The sequence below is a fragment of the Equus quagga genome, chromosome 4 (genome assembly GCF_021613505.1).
Source record: "Equus quagga isolate Etosha38 chromosome 4, UCLA_HA_Equagga_1.0, whole genome shotgun sequence".
Lineage (NCBI taxonomy): Eukaryota > Metazoa > Chordata > Mammalia > Perissodactyla > Equidae > Equus > Equus quagga.
Window position 1 is genome coordinate 34,959,125 of NC_060270.1, and position 21,780 is coordinate 34,980,904.

Below are 21,780 nucleotides of genomic sequence, written 5' to 3' on the forward strand. Positions count from 1 at the left end.
CCCACAAGGACCTTACAGTCTAATAACAGAATAAAATATGAGCATGGAGACCTCTAATACAAGATAGAAAGCAGCAAGTTCTATAGAGAGGAAGAGATCAAGCGCCATGGGAGTGCGCAGGGGAGAGACTTCTAACTGAAGAATCTAACTCAAGAATCTGAGAGGCTTCATGGAGGGGCCAACACATGACGCAGGCACTGAAGGGTGGTTATATGGTTTGAACATGTGGTAGTCAGCATAGGAATGAGCATTATAAGGCAATGGGATCAGCTTATGAAGAAAGACAGAGGTGGGAACCCATGAGAAGATGGGGGAAGGGCAGATAGGAGGAGTTGGCTGGAAAAAGGTGAGCGAAGGGCAGTGCAGGGGTTAAGAAACATGGGCTGATGGGGCAGGGGGCTGACAGGGAACAAGGTGTGACCTAACCCCCATGCCTCATGTTCCTTGTTCTTGCCTAGGCAAGCACTGGAGGGTCCGGTCAGATGAGAATGAACAGCAACTCAGTGTCAAACACATCTTCCTCCATCCCCAGTATGATCCCAACACATTTGAGAATGACTTGGCTCTAGTGGAGCTGGCAGAGAGCCCAGTGCTGAATGACTTCGTGATGCCCATCTGTCTGCCTGAGGGGCCCTTGCATGAAGGTACCCCTCCCCACCCCTGGTCTCACCTCTGCAGAGCAGCAGGTGCCCCCACAGGGATTTCCTCTTCAGCATTGGTGAGGCTCCGGTGCCAGCTGAGCCCGCTGACGGTATCTGCATGATTCCTCAGCTGCCTCTCCTAAAATGGCTAAGTCAGAGCTGGTTCTGAGGCAGCACAAGTAGCGGCAATGACACAGTAAACAGGCTCGATCAGTACCGTAAGTACCGTATCAGTCAGGGTTCAGATAGGAAGACAGAAAGCAGGCTAGTTCTTATAACAGAGAAAACTTAATACAGGGTGTTGGAGGACGGGAGAAGTAGGAGCGGAACGCTGAGATGATGGAGATAGCACCTGTAGGAAGAAGCCACTGGCCCTTGGGCTGTGGGAACAAAGGCAAGAGGTTGGAGTCACAGAACCTGGAAGCCTGGAAAGGGGCCCTGTGGAGCGGGAACTCAGACTCCTGTGGAAGAGGCCCTGTGCCGATGGTGCCGGGGAAATTAGTTGGAACCAAGCGCCACTGCTGGGTGAGGAGTCTTTGCCAGGGTGATGCCAACAGTAACGGCAAGACTTCCTGGAAGTGCCTGTTATTTTCAGGAAGCCCCCTGGAAAAGCAGAACTGCCATTTCAGAGTCTTATCCACAGTATCACAGAGTAGAGTACAGAAGGGTAAATTTGGAGCTGAGGGACAATAACTTGATCACCAGCAAAGGTTCAAATACCCACGGTGCCATTACCTAGTTGGGTGCCCTTGAGGAAGTTGCCAAACCTCAAGCTCCTTACCTCTACGCTGGGGATAACATGCCATGAGGTGGCTGTGATATTTAAATGAAATAATATACTCAAACATATGCAACGTGGAGTACAGGCCAGCCCATGGCAGCTGGCTTCCTTTTCATCTGTTCTAAATCCAGTGGTGCCATGTCATAGCTAATCTCCTTTAGTTCAAAGATGTTATTAAAAATGGCTGAATGGAATCTGAGAAGTTTCTAGGGGCTGTGAGCCAGAAGGAAAGGCACAGGCATTGTTCTGATTCATCAGATGCCATGTGCCTATTATGTGTCCATTGCTTTGCATCATTGATTTACTTCCCGCTTATAAAGCCTTGAGAGATGGTATTGTAGTCCCATTTTACAGGTGAGAAAACTGAGGCTCAGCCAGATGAAGTGACTTGCCTAAGATACAGCTTGTAAGAAGTAGATCTGGGGCTAAAATCCAGGTTTTCCAACTTAAAGCCCAGTGCTGTTTTCAGTTTCCAGGCTCTTTTTCAAGTGAAGAAATAACTGCTCTATCATGCTCAACCCATTTCCACATCATCCCAAGATCTGTCAACTTCACAGCCTTCCAAAACATTACAGCTGGGTGGGGTTTTAGAGGATAACAAGTTCACCTTCTTCATTTCAAGGATAGGGAAATGAGGCTCAGAAGGGGAGGAGTGAGTACTTACTAAAGGCAGCCTAGCATGTTGTTGACTAGGCTGGACTTTTTGTTTATTCACAGTTATAGATTGAGCACCTACTGTGTTCCAGGACTGCTGTGGGCATGGGGATACAGAGCGAACAAGATAGATGAGATTACTGCTCTCGTGGAGCCTAGATCCGTCCTAGTTGGGAATGGGAGAGAAAACTGAATAATAAGCCAGCTAACGTCTCAGAAAAAATAATGCCCAAACTCTGTGGCAGGTAACCTCCAACCCAGCAGTCTTCCTCCCTACCGTGCTGCCTTTCTCAGAGGGGGCAAATTCAGTCCCTCCTCCACAGGCAAAGGATGACAGGACTGCAAGATGTAACCCTTGGAAAACCCCCTTGACAGCCTTTCTGCCCTTGCTGTGTCTTCTCTCTTCCAGGAGCCGTGGTCATCGTCAGTGGTTGGGGGAAGCAGTTCTTTCAAAGGTTCCCAGAGACTCTGATGGAGGTGAAGTTCAACTTATACCCTACAGAGAGTGACACCTCTGCCCTGCCTTGGACCTTCCTCCTCCCAATCACCCTCAGGGATTTGGAGGCTGGGGCAGGGCGTGGGTGGGAGATGCCAGGAGGTCAGACTCACCTCCAAAGTTAAATGAAACTGAATCCCAAAAAGCTTGACTTGTTGGTTCAACATATCATGGGGCTCTAGACTCTAAACATTGTTCAAGGTTTCCATAACTTAATAAAGGCTCCATTTATGGAAATTCTTCCAGAAAACAGCAGGCATGGACACCCCAAAAGGTGATTCGTCTGTACACTGTGAAGAATCACATACCAGAGTAGTCAAGAACGGGCCAAAGAATGGGCCTTTGGGAGCCACAGTCCTTGCAGTAGTGAACTTGACTGTTGCATTTAGAGGTCACATTCATATTATTTCAGAAAAGAACACTGAACTAGGAGTAAGGAGCCACGGCCCCAAGTCCTGGCTCCTATTAACTTGCTGGGTGATCTTACACAAGTCACCTTGCCTCTCTAGACCACAGGGTAGCATCTCGAACTGCAAAGTCAGGGGCAACACTAGGTGTCCTCCAACAGCTGCGTGCCTCCGACATTACGGAGTTCCATGACTGCCTCAGCTAATTCTAAATCTTTCAACTTATGTTATTTTAACATACTTTAAAATTGGGCGTTTGCAACAACCATTCATCCCTTCATCCATTAACTCCCAGGTGTTTATTTGGTGCTTCCCATGTACCAGACGTTGTACTAGCTACTAGGTATGCTGGGGGGTAAAAGGACAGGCCTGGTCCCTGGCCTCCTTAGGCTTACAGTCAGGTGAGAGAGAGGAAAAAGGGTCACCAATGTGAAGATGTGATGATGAAGAAGTATGGATGCTCCGGAACGTGTAACAGGGGATCTGATCTCCTCTTGGAGTGCAGACGGGCTTCCCAGAGGAGGGGACACTTAAACGATCCTTGAACAATGAGTAGAGGTTAGTCGGGCACTTCACGGTTTGCTGAGGATTTGTGCTCACGACCACCCTGCCCTGACTTCTTCTCCCCACTTATCCAGGAAGGCCATGACCCAACAAGGACCTGAATGGCCTCTGGTCCCCTCTCAGCAAGGGCCAACAGGAGTGTACTTTTGGGGCATGTGACCCATTCAGTTCTCGGTTTGGCTGAATGAGACTCATGCGTTTCCTCATTTTGTTGCTGACATCTGCTCTAATATTTACCCCCAAGCTGAATCAAGGGCAATAATAATTACAATACCTTACTTTTATGTATCAGTTTATCACCTCAGTTCAAAACAATATTTCCTTAGTATCAACTATGTTCCAAGCTATGTAAGGTAGACATGGACAAGATACAGACCCAGTATCTAGAAGCTCAGACTGCAGCGAGGGAGAACGGAAGCAAATGCTTGTTGTGAGGCGAGCAGTGGTAATGCCTACAGTACCTAACAGGCATATGGTGTTAGTATTTACAAAGCATCTGCTCATTCATCTCTTCTTTGTATAATTCCATGTGACTAGTATATCAAATATTGTGACTTCCTTTTTTCATATGAGGAATCAGACGTAGAGGTCCGAAAAGCAGCTATTAAGCCATACACCCCAGGTCCCACAGCCAGTAATAGTAGTGGAGGGGGAAAAGAAGACTAACCATAGATTTTGCATATATTGCCATATTCAAAATAATGCATGTGCTAGGCAGTATTATTATCTGCATTTTACAGATAGGAGAACTGAGGCCCAGAGAAGGCATATGAGTTGCCTGAGGTCACACAGAGAGTTCACGACTGAGACTGTACCAGAACATGGATCTCCTGACTCTCCATTAAGTGTTCCTTTACCTGCTCCATAGGGCAGTTTCTGAAACCAGGTTTAAGGTCCACCCAGGTTCATCCAGGAAGGGGACAGGGAGGAGCCAAGTCTAGGGATGTCAGAACAGCAGGGACTCCTCAGCCAAGGGTGGGGACCAACAATGGCCTTGTGTTCTAGATCGAAATCCCAATTGTTGACCATGACATCTGCCAGAAGGCGTATGCTCCACTGAAGAAGAAAGTAACCAGGGACATGATCTGTGCTGGGGAGAAGGAAGGTAAGTCAAGTGGCTGGCATACAAGGGCAGCACCAGCCAGGCTGTGGTGCAGAGCCCAGCAATGGAAGAGCTGGAGACCTCGGAGTCTGGCAGGCTGAACAGTGGAGGGAGGGAGAGGAGAGGGCAGAGAAGGGGGACAGGCAGGAGAGGAAGGATTCCAGTGGGGAAACTGTGTCAGAGAAAAGAATGTTAAGGAATTTCCATCATTCCCTTCTCCAAGCTCAACTTGTCTCCTATTGAAATGAGAGTTCTGAATGTGCACTTTTAAAATCATTGCGCTCTGAGGAGGCCTGCCCTGGAACTGCTCAGCCCAGGTTTGGGTCAAATGGTCTGCTGCGCCCCCCCGTGCCCAATTCTCTGAACTACAAGTCAGACGTGGGAACAAGGAGGCTTCCTCGGATCGGGGCTAGGGAAGAGGACAATTTAACCCGCATCTCTTTTTCATCCAGGGGGGAAGGATGCCTGTTCAGGTGACTCTGGAGGCCCTATGGTGACCCTGGATATAGAGAAAGGCCAGTGGTACCTGGTGGGCACTGTGTCCTGGGGGGAGGACTGCGGAAAGAAGGACCGCTATGGAGTGTATTCCTACATCTACCACAACAAGGACTGGATCCTGAGGGTCACCGGGATGAGGAATTGAATTCAGTTTCTCAACCCCGGCACCACCTGTCCATGGTCAGTCAGCAGCAGAGGATAATTATCTGATGGAAGATGCCCCTCGCCCTTCAGCCACCCACCTCATTCAGCCCAACCATTACTGGCCCATAAAGGGGGTGTCTCAGCCCCCTTTTCACTCACTTTAAAGAAGCAGAGTAGCTGAGTGATCAGAACACATGGCCAAATCTAGGCTCACTTACTTACTATCACTTACTAGCTTTGCAACACTGGGCAGGTGACTTCACCTCTCTGAACCTCAGTTTCTTTGTCCATATTATGGAAATGGCATACCTTACCTACCTCCTAAAAGTCTGATGAGGAGCCCATTAATTAATATATTCAGAGCACTTAGCACAGTGTGGGCATAAAATAAGTGCTCAATAAATGTGACTTAGCAGAAGGTCAGTGTGTCTACCAAGCAGAAGAAGTTGTCTTACAATTCCCAGCTGGGTCTTAGGGCTGATTAGTGTACACCCTTCCCCCCAGCCTTGACCTTCTCCCTCATCTGCCCCCAAATGCTCTATGCTTTTTGCTACCGTGCACCTTTCTGAACCCAAATCCCTGCCCCCATAAAAAAGTAAAAGAAGGTTCTTAGTCCTATAGCACGTCCCATACAAACACACATATGAACATGAGCTAGACACCAAATTGTGAGAATGCCTGAGAGACTCAGGCCAGGGAGGGAGGTTGGGAATGGCGGATTGGGAAGTTAGACACCAAGTTCTAGAACTAGCTCTGCCCCCAGCTCCCTGTGTGACTCTAGGCACAAGTTCCTTCCTCTCACCCCAAAGTACCCTCCCAGCTCTGACAATCTAAGATCCAATGAAGCCATTTTCTCCTGGTGAGATGAGTTAAAGCCAAAGTAACCAAAATGCCAAAGTGACCTTAGGCTTCAGTAGACCTTTGATGCAGACCAAATACTGCTGCTGCTGCTGCCACACCCACTCCATCCACCACACCCAGGTTCCTAAGGACAAGGCTCAAAGTGCTAGCCAAGGGAACTTTCCTTATTCCCACCTGGAGCATCTGCTCGAGGCCAGGGCCTCCTTCCCTTCCTGAGAACCTCAGCTGCACAAGGTCAGCCTTGGTAGGCTAGACCCAACCTCTGCCCTCCCCTCCCTATGTCCACAGCTGACCCCAAGCAGCCGTTCCCCTGATTCCTTGCCCTGGACACCCAACCCTGCAAGGTCATAAGTGTTTCCCAAGCAGAATGCCTCTCCCTCCAAGAGCCACCTCCTCTCTCAGGAAGCTTCCAAAGACCTCATGCCCCCTGAATTCTGAGATTAAGCCCTTTGAGGGATCAGAAGCCCCAGGTCCCTGTCTTCTATTCTATAAAAACTGGTCTTCATGGGATATTTCAGTTCTCAACTTGCACTGCAGCTGCTGGAGTCATTCGGGGCCTCTTGCTGAAAGAAGATGCTGAGGAATGAGAACTTACGGACATTAAGCCCTTAGTCTGAACACTCAGGAAAAGCAATTCACAGCCTTCTTCTGGTTCTATGAGCAAGTCAGTCTACCTCTCTGTGTCCTGCTGTTTATTCTACAAAGGGAGGATGGCAATGTGTCCCAACTCCAGCAGATATTTGTCAAGCAAGCTGGAGCTCTATTTCAGATACTGAAAAAGCATTGCGATGCAAAGTTTTGGAATTGTCCTAGGGCATTCCAAAACACCATACTTTCCTGTTTCACTGCCTGGGTGCCCCCATGTACCTGGCTGTGCTGACTGCTATGGAGACTACTGAGACGAAGACTGAGATTCATCCCTTCCAGGAGCTCCTAGAGGGAGAAGTGACACATACACAAGTGACTACCCTGTAACAGAATGAACCCCGCCAAGTACTATGTTTTGGAGCAGTGTGGAGGCAGAAGAATGGCCATTCTGGTATGGAGGCATTGAAGGAGGGGACATCAGGAAACTGTCCCACAGGAGACAGTGTTGGAGCTGAACCTTGAGGAGGGTGGGCATTTCCACAGGTGAGACAGAGGGAGGCCTTCCAGGTGGAAGCAGAATAAGAGTAAATGTCCACTTAGGCTTTTCTCAGATTATGTGACCTCTCACAAAAATGTCATGTCCAGTAGACCAGTTTTCTGATTCTGGGATCACAGCTGTACATTTAGAAAAGCATTTCTCGTTAAAGTGAAACAACTATAGGACTCAAAACAGCCTTAGGATTTGTGTACAAATATTGATTTCTGGCTGGAGCAGTTTATCCTGTGTATTTCCCCCACTGCAACTTCATCTTTACCCTGTGGAAATGTCTAGATGTGCCATGAGACTTCAGCTTACCCTTGATCTACAAGCACTTGTTAGATATACCAGCCCCTGCACTGCTGCTAAGGTCCAAGAAGCCCAAATCTCTCACAGTCATAAAAGCAGAGGGTTGGAGTGTCTGTTAGGACCATCTTGTCCAACACCATGACCTCATTCTTGAACGTTTCTAGAGATAGAAAACTCACTACCTCCAAATGCAGCCCATTCCAACTTCAAAATGTGCCGCATCTTAAGTTCTCTCTTCTATGCAACTCAAATCCACCTCCTAGAATATAGTTTGTATATCTAAAGCTGTGATTCCAGACCATGAATGTCATTATTAGCAATAATGATCATGCCTGATTTCATTAGCAACAGAAGCTGTTGTTCTTGTGGGTAACTATGAATTTGTTCCAATAAACATCTGCATTGAGTCAAAGCATCCTGTTTGGCTTGTATGTTTTTCCTGTGCTGATGACTCTGGTGAGTTGTGTTTTAATTTATCAACGTTTTGCTGTATTTGATTAGAGATTATAATGGAAAGATGGTATTACCAATACAAAAGCATGTCTTGGGTGTTTCAGGTTAGTTCTGATTAAATACCTTGTCCTATAGTTCCTGTAAATTATCAAAATATCCCAGGATGCCAATCTTTCAGCATCCAAATTACATTTCTTGATTATCGCTCCCACCCAGAATAGAAGAAAATATTTTGAGGGGATCACTTTCTCAATGTTTGCTTCAGAAAATATGGTACCATGTCTATGAGTGGGCTGTTCTGGATTGGAGTATGTACTTTCCTTCTGCCGTGAGTTAATCTTGTTCCCCGGGGGCAGGAACCAAAGAAATAGCACTACAAAGAAGTCCTTCAAGCAAAGGTAGGCAAGATTCAGGGAAGGGGAATCTAGACCACCCATGTGGCAGAGAATGGCCAATCTGGGTCTAGAATGAGTCTTGAAATCAAGAGATTCAGTTTCTAGTGCAGTATAGGTCAACTTCCTTACCCAGCTAATTTCTCCATCTATAACTGGCAGAAAAATCTTTGCCCTCCCCTGTCTGAGGGTTGTTAAATCAAATGAATTAGCAGATAGGAAAGAACTTTGGAAACTAAAATTAGTTCAAATATAAAAACTTCTATGGGAAATAATGACTAACATTTTCAAGCATTTACTATCTTTTTTTTTCTGAGAAAGATTAGCCCTGAGCTAACTACTGCCAATCCTCCTCTTTTGCTGAGAAGGACTGGCCCTGAGCTAACATCCATGCTCATCTTCCTCTACTTTATATGTGGGACGCCTACCATAGCATGGCATGCCAAGCGGTGCCATGTCCGCACCTGGGATCTGAACTGGTGAACCCTGGGCCGACGAGAAGTGAACGTGTGAACTTAACCACTGCACCACCAGGCCAGCCCCAAGTATTTACTATCTAATTGAGACCGTATTAAGCTCTTACACAATTCTCCAATTTAATCCTCACAATAACCTGTCACAAAAGTACCATTATTATGCCCAATTTACAGGTGAGAAAACTGAAGCACAGTGAGGTTTAAAATGTGGGCCAACCTAGAAATAGCAACACCTCAGTAGCAATGAGCACATCTGCTGTCCAGATTTTGATTTCTAATATTTCCTCCAATAAAAGGAACAAGGGCTCCTCAAAGAAATGGCTGATTCAAGGACTAGGGCAGGAAATGGACAAGGTCAGCCTGGAACATCTTGCACCAGAAAGTAAGGCAGTCACACAATGACAGGGGTATGTCAAAGTGACACAGGGCCAACTAGAAGCACTCCAATGGCCAAAGCTGGGACAATTTGAGCAATAAAGCAAATGAAATAGTATTGTATTATAACCCAAAGTATAAAGTAAACATCCATGAACATAGACTTATATGAATAAATTACTGAATAAATAGATAAATAGAGGAGAATAAATAAATGTCCAATGGAGAAAGTCAAATAATTAATGTTATACTTTGCCCTAAAGGAGAAGGAGCATAACTCCCCACCCCGTAAGTGTGGGCTGTACATAGTGACTTCCTTCCAAATAATGCATATGAAAATGGGGGAGGAAAGAGAAATGTTATAGTGGAGAAACCTGACAAAACACTACCCCAGCTAGGTGATCACAGTTAATATCAACAGCAATAAGTCACATTGATAAGCTGTGATGACAATGGCACTCTACCTCTGGGTTCTTCCTCCTCAAGTCTCATAACCCCAGTCTAATAATGAGAAATATATCAAAAATCCCAATTGAGAGGTGATGTCAGCATCATGGTGGAGTGAGCTCGCCCAGGACTCTCTCCCCTCCGACATACAACAAAAAGCAGCAACCACATTCCAACAAAAAATATCCTAATAGCACAGGAATCCTCAGAGACCCACAGCAGCCAAACAATGGAGGGCAGAGAGGCTGGAGCCCCCTCAGAGGAGCTGGAATGGGGTAAGAGAGAACTTCGCTCCCTCCCCTAGAGACTGGGATCGCTGCCACGGGAGGATCTGAGAGGAAAGGAGTGAGGGAGGGATCCTGCATCAGGGGGATTATCCAGGACTCCCACCACCCTTGCAGCCCAGATGGAAGCCTTCTAATGGGGTGAAAGCTTTCAGGTGGGGTGATCCCATCAAGCCAAGTCACCAGGAAACCAGAGAGTGAGAGCTGATCGGGAAACCAGGTCTGCGCGCAAAAGAAACTGCCCCCCCTCCCCCAACCTGCACTGTGCGCCACCATCGCAGCTGAAGGCAGAGGGTTCAGAATACGTGGCTCTCGACCCCCATCTAGTGGCGACAGCCTGTAACTGCAACTGAATAATAGTACTTGTGCAAAAACCATTCCTCTACCATCCAGCAATTTATAAAAGCTCCAGACCAGAAGGAAAACAATAAAAACACAGAATTATGTCCTGAGGACTTGGAAATAGGTAAACTAAGCAACAATGAATTCAGAATAGCTATCATCAAAAAATTCAATGAGGTAAAGGGAAATATAGAGAAACAAGTCAACAAGTTCTGGAGTTACTTCACAAAAGAGATTGAAACTATAAAGAAGAATCAATCAGAAATACTAGAGATGAAAAATACAATGGATCAGATAACACAGAATACAGATTCCCTGAATGCCCGTGTAGACACCATAGAGGACCAAATTAGCATAATCAAAGCCAGGTTGAATGGCTCCAGACAGAGGAAGAAAGAGAACTAAGACTAAAAAAAACTGAAGAAAATCTCTGACAAATAGCCAACTCAATGAGAAAATGCAACTTAAGAATCATCGGTAGTCCCAAGGGTGTGGAAAAGGAAAATGGAGCAGAAAGTGTGCTCTAAGAAGTAATAGAAGAGAACTTCCCAAATCTAGGGATTGAGAGAGAAATGTGCGTGGAGGAAGCTTTCAGATCTCCTATATTTGTCAACGTAAAAAGACCTACTGCAAGGAATATAGTAGTAAAAATGGCAAAAATGAATGATAAAGAAAGAATACTCAGGGAAGCAAGGCAGAAGAAAATAACCTACAAAGGAACCCCTATCAGACTTTCAGTGGATTTCGCTACAGAAACCTTACAAGCTAGGAGAGAATGGAATGACATATTCAAAACTTTAAAGGATAAAAATATTCAGCCAAGAATACTCTATCCAGCAAAAATATCCTTCAGATATGAGGGAGAAATTAAATCTTTTCCAGACAAACAAAAGCTAAGGGATTTTGTGGCCATGAGATGAGCTCCCCCCACCCCCCCACCCCCCCACCCCCGGCCAACAAGAAATCCGCAAGAAGGCCCTCATACCTGAAAAAAGGAAAAAAGGAAGAAAGGGGTCACAAAACACAGATTAAGTAGACAAATAGAATCAGAATAGGATAGCAAATATTCAACTATAGCATTAGGATAAAGGGAAGGAAATCACCGAAAACAAAGACAATCTTATCACTATAACCACAAACTTACAACACAATTTGGAATAAGAGATGAAAATAATAACTTAGGAGGGGAGGAAGAAAGGGACTGAGTCAATTTAGGCTAACAAAATAAGAGGTCATCAGAAAATTGACTATGTTATGCACGAGATTCTGAATACAAACTTGAGGGTAGCCACTAAACTAAAAAACAGAACAGAGACACAAAAAAGAAAGAAAGAAAAAGCTAAGAAACCCAGCATAAGAAATTGCAGAAGTCAATGGGTAGGCTAAAACACACAGGACGAGAAACAAAGGAAACACAGGAAAACCAGAAAATGAGCAACAGAATGACAGCATTAAGCTCTCATGCATCGATACTCACCCTCAATGTAAACGGGTTGAACTCTCCAATAAAAAGACACAGAGTGGCAAGATGGATTAAAGAACAAGATCCAACAATTTGTTACCTCCAGGAAACACACCTCATCTCCAAGGACAAACACAGGCTCAGAGTGAAGGGGTGGAAGACAATACTCTAAGCTAATGGCAAACAAAAGAAAGCAGGTGTTGCAATACGTATATCAGGCAAAGCAGATTTCATGATAAGGCAGGTAAAGAGAGACATAGAGGGCCAATATACAATGATCAAAGGGACATTTCATCAAGAAGAAATAACACTTATAAATATCTATGCACCCAACACAGGAGCACCAAAGTTCATATAGCAACTATTAACAAACCTAAAAGAAGATATCAAAAATAACACAATAATAGTAGAGGACCTCAACACCCCACTCACATCAGTGCAGAGATCATCCAGACAGATGATCAGAAATCAACAAGGAAACAGTGGAGCTAAACGAAAAGCTAAAACAGTTGGACTTAATAGACATATATAGAACACTTCATCCCAAAACAGCAGAATGCACATTCTTCTCAGGTGCACATGGAACATTCTCAAGGATAGACCACATGTTGGGAAACAAGGCAAGCCTCTATAAATTTAAAAAAATTGAAATAATAACATGCATCTTTTCTGATCATAATGCTATAAAGCTAGAAATTAATCACAAGAAAAAAGCTGAGAAAGGCACGAAGATGTGGAGACTAAACAATATGCTATTGAACAAGCAATGGATCATTGAAGAAATTAAAGAAGAAATCAAAAAAATATCTGGAGACAAATGAAAATGATAACATGCCATACCAACTCATATGGGATACAGCAAAAGCTGTATTAAGAGAGAAATTCCTCGCAATACAGGCACATCTTAACAAACAAGAAAAATCCCAAATAAGCAATCTCAAACTACACCTAACTGAATTAGAGAAAGAAGAATAAACAAAGCCCAAAGTCAGAAGAAGGAGAGAAATAATAAAAGTCAGAGCAGAAATAAATGCTATCGAAACAAAAAAGGCAGTAGAAAGGATCGATGAAACAAAGAGCTGGTTCTTTGAGAAGATAAATAAAATTGACAAACCCCTAGCCAGACTTACAAAGAAAAAAAGAGAGAAAGCTCAAATAAACAGAATCAGAAATGAAAGAGGAGAAATAACAACAGACTCCGCAGAAATACAATGGATTATAAGAGAATACTACGCAAAACTATATGCCGACAAAATGGATAACCTAAAGGAAATGGATAAATCCTCGGACTCCTACAATCTCCCAAAGCTAAGTCAAGCAGAAGCAGACAATTTGAATAGACCAATCACAAGGAAAGAGATTAAAACAGCAATCAAAAGCATCCCAAAGAATAAAACCCCAGGACCAGCCAGCTTTCCTGGGGAACTCTACCAAACTTTCAGAGAGGATTTAATACCTATCCTTTTCAAGCTATTCCAAAAAATTAGAGAGGATGGAAAACTTCCTAACACTTTCTACGAGGCCAACATCACGCAGATACCAAAGCCTGACAAGGACAGCACAAAAAAGGAGAACTATAGGCCAATATCGCTGATGAACATAGATGCAAAAATTCTCAACAAAATTTGGCAACCTGAATTCAGCAATTCATCAAAAGGATCATACATCATGATCAAGTGGGATTCATACCAGGGACACAGGGATGGTTCAACATCCACAAATCAATCAACGTGATACACCACATCAACAAACTGAGGAACAAAAACCATATGATCATCTCAATAGATGCAGAGAAAGCATTCGACAAGATCCAACAGCCATTTATGATAAAAATTCTGAACAAAATGGGGATAGAAGGGAACTACCTCAACATAATAAAGGCCATATATGACACACCTACAGCCAACATCATACTCAATGGGCAAAAACTGAATGCCATCCCCCTGAAAACAGGGATGAGACAAGGATGCCCTCTATCACCACTCTTATTTAACATAGTACTGGAGGTCCTGGCCAGAGCAATTAGGCAAGAAAAAGGAATAAAAGGAATCCAAATAGGGAGGGAAGAAGTGAAACTCTCGCTGTTTGCAGATGACATGATCTTATATATAGAAAACCCCAAAGAATCTATTGGAAAACTTTTAGAAATAATCAACAACTACAGCAAAGTTGCAGGGTATAAAATCGATTTACATAAATCAATAGCATTTCTATACTCTAATAACAAACTAACAGAAAAAGAACTCAAGAACACTATATTATTCACAGTTGCAACTAAAAGAATAAAATACCTTTGGGTGAATTTAACTAAGGAAGTGAAAGACTTACATGATGAAAACTACAAGCCTTTTCTGAAAGAAATGGATGACGACATAAAGAGATGGAAAGACATTCCATGTAGATGGATTGGAAAAATAAACATAGTTAAAATGTCCATTCTACCTAAAGCAATCTACAGATTCAATGCAATCCCAATCAGAATCCCAATGACATTCTTTACAGAATTAGAACAAAGAATCCTAAAATTCATATGGGGCAACAAAAGACCCCGAATTGCTAAAGAAATCCTGAGAAAAAAGAACATAGCTGGAGGCATCACAATCCCTGACTTCAAAACATACTACAAAGCTACAGTAATCAAAACAGCATGGTACTGGTACAAAAACAGGTGCACAGATCAATGGAACAGAATTGAAAGCCCAGAAATAAAACCACACATCTATGGACAGCTAATCTTTGACAAAGGAGCTGAGGGCATACAATGGAGAAAAGAAAGTCTTTTCAACAAATGCTGCTGGGAAAACTGGAAAGCCACATGTAAAAGAATGAAAATTGGCCATTCTTTTTCACCATTCACCAAATAAACTCAAAATGGATCAAAGACCTAAAGGTGAGACCTGAAACCATAAGGCTTCTAGAAGAAAATGTAGGCAGTACACTCTTTGACATCAGTATTAAAAGGATCTTTTCGGACACCATGCCTTCTCAGAGAAGGGAAACAATAGAAAGAATAAACAAATGGGACTTCATCAGACTAAAGAGCTTCTTCAAGGCAAAGGAAAACAGGATTGAAACAAGAAACCAACCCACTAACTGGGAAAAGATATTTGCAAGTCATATATCCAACAAAGAGTTAATCTCCATAACATATAAAGAACTCACACAACTCAACCACAAAACATCAGACAACCCAATCAAAAAATGGGCAGGAGACATGACCAGACATTTCCCCAACGAAGATACATGGATGGCCAATAGGCACATGAAAAGATGTTCATCATCAGGGAAATGCAAATCAAAACTACACTAAGATATTACCTCACACCCATTAGAATGACAAAAATAACCAAAACAAAAAGTAACAAATGTTGGAAAGGTTGTGGAGAAAAAGGAACCCTCATACACTGCTGGTGGGAATGCAAACTGGTGCAGCCACTGTGGAAAACAGTATGGAGATTTCTCAAAAAATTAAAAATAGAAATACCATATGACCCAGCCATCCAACTACTGGGTATTTATCCAAAGAGCTCGAAGTCAGCAATTCCAAAAGTCCTGTGCACCCCAATGTTCATTGCAGCATTATTCACAATAGCCAAGACGTGGAAGCAACCTAAGTGCCCATCAACTGATGATTGGATAAAGCAGATGTGGTATATATATACGATGGAATACTACTCAGCCGTAAAACAACAAAATCGTCCCATTTGCAACAACATGGATGGACCTTGAGGGAATTACGTTAAGTGAAATAAGCCAGATAGAGAAGGACAATTTCTGTATGACTCCACTCATATGAGGAATTGAAACATGTAGACAAAGAGAACAGATTAGTGGCTACCAGGGGAAAGGGGGGGGTGGGGGTGGCCACAAAGGGTGAAGGCGTGCACCTACAACATGACTGACAAACAATAATGTACAACTGAAATTTCACAAGATTGTAAACAATCATTAAATCAATAAAAATTAACTTAAAAAAAGATTTTAAAAAATCCAAATTGAAGGATATTCTACAAAATACTTAACCAATATTCTTCAAAACTGTTAAGGTCATCAAAAACAAGGAAAGTCTAAGAAACGGTCACAGCCAAGAGGTACTTACAATGGGTTGAACTTTATCCCCCAAAAGTATGTGATGAGTCCTAACCCTCAGTACCTCCAAATGTAATCTTATTTGGAAATAGAGGCCTTGCAGATGCAACTAGTTAAGATAAGGTCATATCAGAGTAGAGTGGGCCTTTACTCCAAAATCACTGGTGTCCTTATAAGAAGAGAAGATGAGACACAGACACAGATACATGAAGACAGAACATTATGTGATGACAGAGGCAGAGACTGAACTCCTGCAGCTGTAAGCCAAAGAATACCAAGGATTGCCCGCAACCACCAGACGCCAGGAAAAGGAAAGGAAGGATTCTCCCCGGAAGGATTCTCCCCAAAAGGTTTCAGGGGGAGCATGGCCTGCCCACACTTCCATGTCAGACCTCTAGCCTCCAGAACTGTGAGACAATAAATTTCAGTCATTTTAAGCCACCCAATTCGGGGTGCTTCAGGTCACACAGCTGATGCCAGGCAGAGATGAGGTGGGCACCTTGCTTCTCTAGCCCATGATCCAGAACTTTTCCATGACTCTCAGCGGCAACACCAGTGTCAAGATGTTTCTAGGTTAGTGTTTTCCTGGAAAGAACAGCCCCCCTTTACTTTGCAGTGGTCAACTGAAGAAGGGGAAAGTCTTCCAGGCACGGGGGAGAGCATATCTGAAGGGGCAGTGGGTGTTTGGGGGAAACTGCATGACCTGGTGTCCCTGAAAAGCCAGACAAATTGGGAGAAAAAAAGACCACCACCAGGAAGATCTGAAGTGTCAGCTAGGGATGCTCCATTGGTTTTGGGAATAGGGAAACATTTGAGGTTTGGGCACCAAGGAGAGACGTGATCAGCTTTACCTTTCAAATGAGGCATTAATGCAGAGGGTAAACTGAGGGAGAAGCGGCTTAAGGCAGGGAGACTCTAGATGGCTTCCGAACATCAGGCAAAGGACTCCCTGGTCCTGAAGGAGGGCAGGCCTGTGGAGAGGGGGAGAGGAGTCTGCTTCCTGGAGCTCTGAGAACCTAGGGCTGGGCCTGAAGAAGCCACTTTAAAGAGATTCCCAACCTCTCTTAACACTTCGGTGTGAATTAGTGAAGTAGAGAGGAAACAAGGAAGAGGCAAAAACTCCGAGGCAGTAATGGTTTTCCAGGCCCCTGGTCTTTCTGTGACCTGTGGCATCATTGTTGGTTTCCAGAACGGAAGCCATGGGGTTCTCTGAACTTGAGGGCAAGAGACAAAGATGGTCTTTGCAACCATCTCCTGCATCTGTTACATGTTGGCCTTTTTTTTCAAGATTAGGAAAATGTCTTTCAGATGCAAAAACACTGGCTCAATTCACAGCAATGGGCTTCTGATCACAGGAAAGAGCCAGGACCCTTTCAACACCGAGGCAGATCACAAAGGCTCCAGTCCCCTCTGAGGAGTGGGGTGTCATACAAGACAGTGTATGACAGGGGAGAGGTGTCATGCCTGGAGGGTGCCCAGGGAGAGCATGCTGAATGATGAACAGATCGGTGCGGGTGGGAACGTATCTCCTCCATCAACATCTGCCAGTCCCAGGGGAGGCCTCTGCAAAGTAGCAGGTTATGATCCCCAATCCATACCAACAGGCTAGCACCAACCAAAGCAAGGCCCAGGGATCTGAAGAGCACAGTGTAGATGCTGTCCAGTCCTGAGGTCTCAGAAGATTCTGACCCATTTTGAAAGTGAACACTTTCATCTTCCCTTGAGTTGTTTATCCGGTGACATTATTCCACCTTGCCCATCTCCTGGGACTATCTGGCTTATTTCATCCTTGGCCATTAAATGCTCACATGGTGGCCCAGGCTTGCCAACAGGATCCAAGACAACAGAATCCTTGCTTTAAACAACTCCGACAAAGTCTCCCTTCGGTCTGAGTTTTGCATGTCCAATGCCCAAATCCATGTTGGCAGTCTAGGCCTCCCACTGTCTTTTTATTTGAGAGCATTTTAAAATTATGATATACTTCAAACACACTGAGAAAAACAAAGACAAAAATCCTCAACCAGACTTGATGAAACAACACATCCCATGCAAGGGACATGGGCAGGATTCCAATCCAAGGAGTAAGTTGGTGCCATGAGAGAGAATATGCTTTGAGCCAGTGGAAAGAGTCCTGAACCCTAACTTGGAAGCCCTGGGATCAAGTCCAAGCTCTGTTGCCTAATGGCTCTGAAAGTCCATGCAAGTCATGCCCTCTGTTCCTCAGTTTCCACAGCCACCCTGTTGAATTTCTCCTTCTTCCCAACCTCTCTACATAGAGAGCCCAGGGCTCAGTCCTCGGGCCTCTTTTCTGTCTACCGTTACTCCCTGAATAATCCCATCTAATCTCATGATATTTAACGTCTTCTGAGTGCTGATGACTCCAATTTTATCTCTAGCTGGGACCTCTCCTCTGAACTGCAGGTGTAAGTATTCAACTGCCTCCTTGGCATTCTCACTTTAATGTCTAGCAGAATGCCTAAAATGCACCTCACACTTCACATGTCCAAATCCGACCTTCTGATATTGCCCCCCAATATGTTCCTCACACAGCCTTCCTCATCTCAGAAAGTGGCAACTCTATTCTTCCAGTTGCTCGGGCCAAAAAACTTTGGGCCTCTTTGCCTCCTCTTTCTCTCAGATCCCATATCTGAGTCATCAGCAAATCCTCTCAACTCTCTCTCTCTCTCTCTTTCTCTCTCTCTCTCTATATATAAAATATACAGAAAATTATATGTTTATATATAAATACATATATAAATCCATTATTGCAGTTATATATATAAATAAGTGAAAATGTATATAAAATTATATATAAAATATATCCAATCTCAATCCCAGTTGCTGTCATCCTGGTACAGCCACTGCCCTGGAATAGGCCACTATCACCTCTTTTCTGGATTACAGCAGGAGCCTCCTGGCTAATCTGTCTTCTTTCATTCTTGTCCCCTGTGGTCTATTCTCCACATGGTGGTGGTAAATTGGATTGCATCACCCCACTTCTCAAACTCTCCCAGTGGCTTCTTGTCTCGTTCAGATTAAAAACCAATGTCCTGGCAATGACTGGTAGCATAGCTTCCGGAACCACAGCAACACACAGCCACCACAATATGAGAACTGACAGAGGGTGGTGTGGTTCCCCACCAGGATGAACCTGGGCTGTAATGATGACAGCACTGAATCTTAACCACTGGAACACCAGCGCTGGCTCTTCCCTGCCTATCTAATCTAACATTATAACTCTGTCCCCTGCCCTTCCTAGCTCCCTTGCCTACTTTATTCTTCTCCTTAGTACTAACAATAATACACCACACATCTCACTTGTTTATTGTTTATTGTCTAGTTCCTTTGTTATCCATAAGGTCAGCAATTTAGTCGCTTTGTTCTCCACGATATCCTGAGTGCCTAGAACAATGTCCAGCACATAATATGTACTCAATAAACATTTGTTGAATGAATGAATCTTGAAAATATGGAATATCTCATTATGTCCTCAAAATAGTACTATGACCCTATTAAGATGGGAGTGAAGAACAACTGGGCTTATTTTAAAAGCGAGAGGATAAGACACAGACTGAAATTCCATCACTACCACCCAAGTCCTCATACAAGGCCACCCCTCTCAAGGTGACCACCTTTCAAAATGCGAATACCTTTGGAGAGAGGTCTAGTCAGACTAACGTGTAAAAGATTGCTTCCAGAAGGAACAGAAAGAAAGATATTATAGATGTTCAGATAAGAGGGTCAAACTCCAAACAGACCTAGGCAGACTGAAATCCTGGGGTCACAACTAGGTGACCTGCTGGAGGGGTCAGGATCAGGGCAACACCCCACATGCCTGAGGGCAAAGAGGGCTAAGCAGCACTTGGTGAGCAAGGTCAGCAGTAGCAGGGACCCTGCAGATCTCTGCACCTCTTTGCTTTACAAATGAGGACACTGAGACCTAGGGGAGGGGAAAGACTAAGTCACCCAAGGTCAGCACGCAGATGTCTAGACAATGGGGAAATCAGGGCTGAAACCAGGTTGTCCAGCTCCCAGGCCAGTGAGCATTCTATACCACAACTACCACCCTACCCAACCTCACAAACCCTTCCCAGAATAGCCATACAACAGGCAGCTTTCATTCCCCTGATGCATGTGGCAGTATCCATACAATGCCAAAAATGATTCCAAAGGAAATTCCTTAGTTGGGAGTCCTACAGAGAACCAGAATGGGACTTGGAAAAGAACTAAATTCTTTCTGGGCTATGTCAGCCAATGGGAATGGAGCCCAGAAATCACTGGTGTTTTCTGTTTGGGAGCTTTCTAAAATAGCTATCTTTGGAGAATGAAGAGTGGCTACCATGATGCTGGAAAAATGAAGTCATTGCTTTGAAATAAATATGAAGAGAAGAAAAGAAATGACTTCACATATATTAAAATAAACCAGTTCTAACCCTTGAGCTGGAAAGTTAACCCTTGCCTTCCATTTTTTTTCCTAAAGCATTTACCAACAGAGCTGAAATAACAAAGAGAAAGAGCACTTCAGGACTCAGAGAGGAGGCTGCCAGTTGAAATGGAACTGGGAAACAAGAAGAGGATGAGCATGTGCTCTGTATCAGGCAATGTCACAGGCAGTGTATTATTTATTCCCTACAATAGCCCTCCATTTTTGACAAAGAGGAAAATGAGGCTCAAAGAGATTAAGTAACTTTCCTAAGGCCATACAGCTGGTAAGTAGCAGAGCCAGGACTCAAGTGTTTCTTGACCCCAAATTTCATGATTTTCCCTTACTGCCTATTGGACAATGCTGGTCAATTTCCTTATTTTCTCTAGGCTTCAGTTTCTTACCCATAAAATAAGGGCCCTAGATGGAGATGTCTCATATCTGTCTTACAGCTCTGATGGTTTATGGACTTAATACATTGAGATTGTCCTTAGTTGGCGATCTCCTTGGTTCTCAGGGCTCCTGGCCCCCAGAAAGAGTTCTCCCATTGGGCTGGTCCCCTGTCCTGAAGAGTTTGAGGGAAGTGAGGATTTCAGCCTCTGGAACCACAATTCAGTGCCTGTGAGTCTCTTCCTGGCTTGAACATCAAGACCAGTGCACAGAAGCTCTAGTGGGAGAGAGCTTGGAATCCTGGAATGTCCCTTAGTTTATTTATAATACCTAGGCTACATCTAACAAGTTCATCATGTGGCATGTGGCCATGTTCACAGAGAAAGAACTGTCCCAGAGAAGTTCTTTGCAAGACAAGTTCTGAGCCAGTGAGCAAGGCTAGAACTCTCCATCTGTAGCAAGTATAAGAGATATAAGGGGAGGCCTCCATCGATTGCAAACATCCTCCTACAGAGCAGGAAGAGGCTTAATGTTTTAGAAAAGAGTTCTGGACTAAAATTAGGTGAGGGTTCGACTCCTTGGACTGCTACGACCTGGCAATGGGACCTGGGGTAAGTCACTTCTGCACTGTGGTCACATTCTAGCAGGGAGTATAGCCATAGACAAGTAATTATAACAAAGTTTGATGGTCATCTGGGCAAAGTGGCAGAGCTCAATACTGAAGCTTCTCAGAGCAGGATAAAGCCGTCAGAGCAGGCAGACAGGCTGGAGCAGGAAGGTTTGAGGGAGAGTCAAGTCCCCAGGGCAGGGAGTGCGGAGTGCTCAGGGAAGCTGAGCCCTAGTCCTAGAGAATCCAAGGCAGGTCCACGAGGAAGTTCTCAGGGCTCATCATTATAAGACTGGGTGCAAGGGGAAGTCTGCTCCTCAGTGAGAAGCATTATACCAGGCAGCACAGGTGGATCACCTGTGAGTCTTATTCTAATTCAGATGCTCAGGCCTCAGGCCCAGAAATTCTGACTCTATTGGTCTGGGCTGGAGGCTGGGCACCAATATTTCCTTAATAG

At 44.2% G+C, this 21,780-nt stretch overlaps 1 protein-coding gene across 3 annotated transcripts in view; it reads left to right on the top strand.

The window, feature by feature from the left end:
- Positions 1–7,998, top strand: part of MASP1 (MBL associated serine protease 1) — a 64,755-nt gene extending 56,757 nt beyond the window's left edge. Inside the window, exons 13-17 of one of the 3 annotated variants that reach the window (XM_046658930.1) lie at positions 459–644; positions 2,486–2,553; positions 4,549–4,648; positions 5,098–5,323; positions 6,667–7,998. In XM_046658930.1, coding sequence (XP_046514886.1) covers positions 459–644; positions 2,486–2,553; positions 4,549–4,648; positions 5,098–5,288 — 545 coding nt within the window. In that variant the 3' untranslated portion in view covers positions 5,289–5,323; positions 6,667–7,998. Of the gene's footprint in view, positions 1–458; positions 645–2,485; positions 2,554–4,548; positions 4,649–5,097 lie in introns of all 3 variants that reach the window. The other 2 variants (XM_046658929.1, XM_046658928.1) reach the window with 2 other exon arrangements.
- The last annotated feature ends 13,782 nt before the right edge of the window (positions 7,999–21,780 follow it).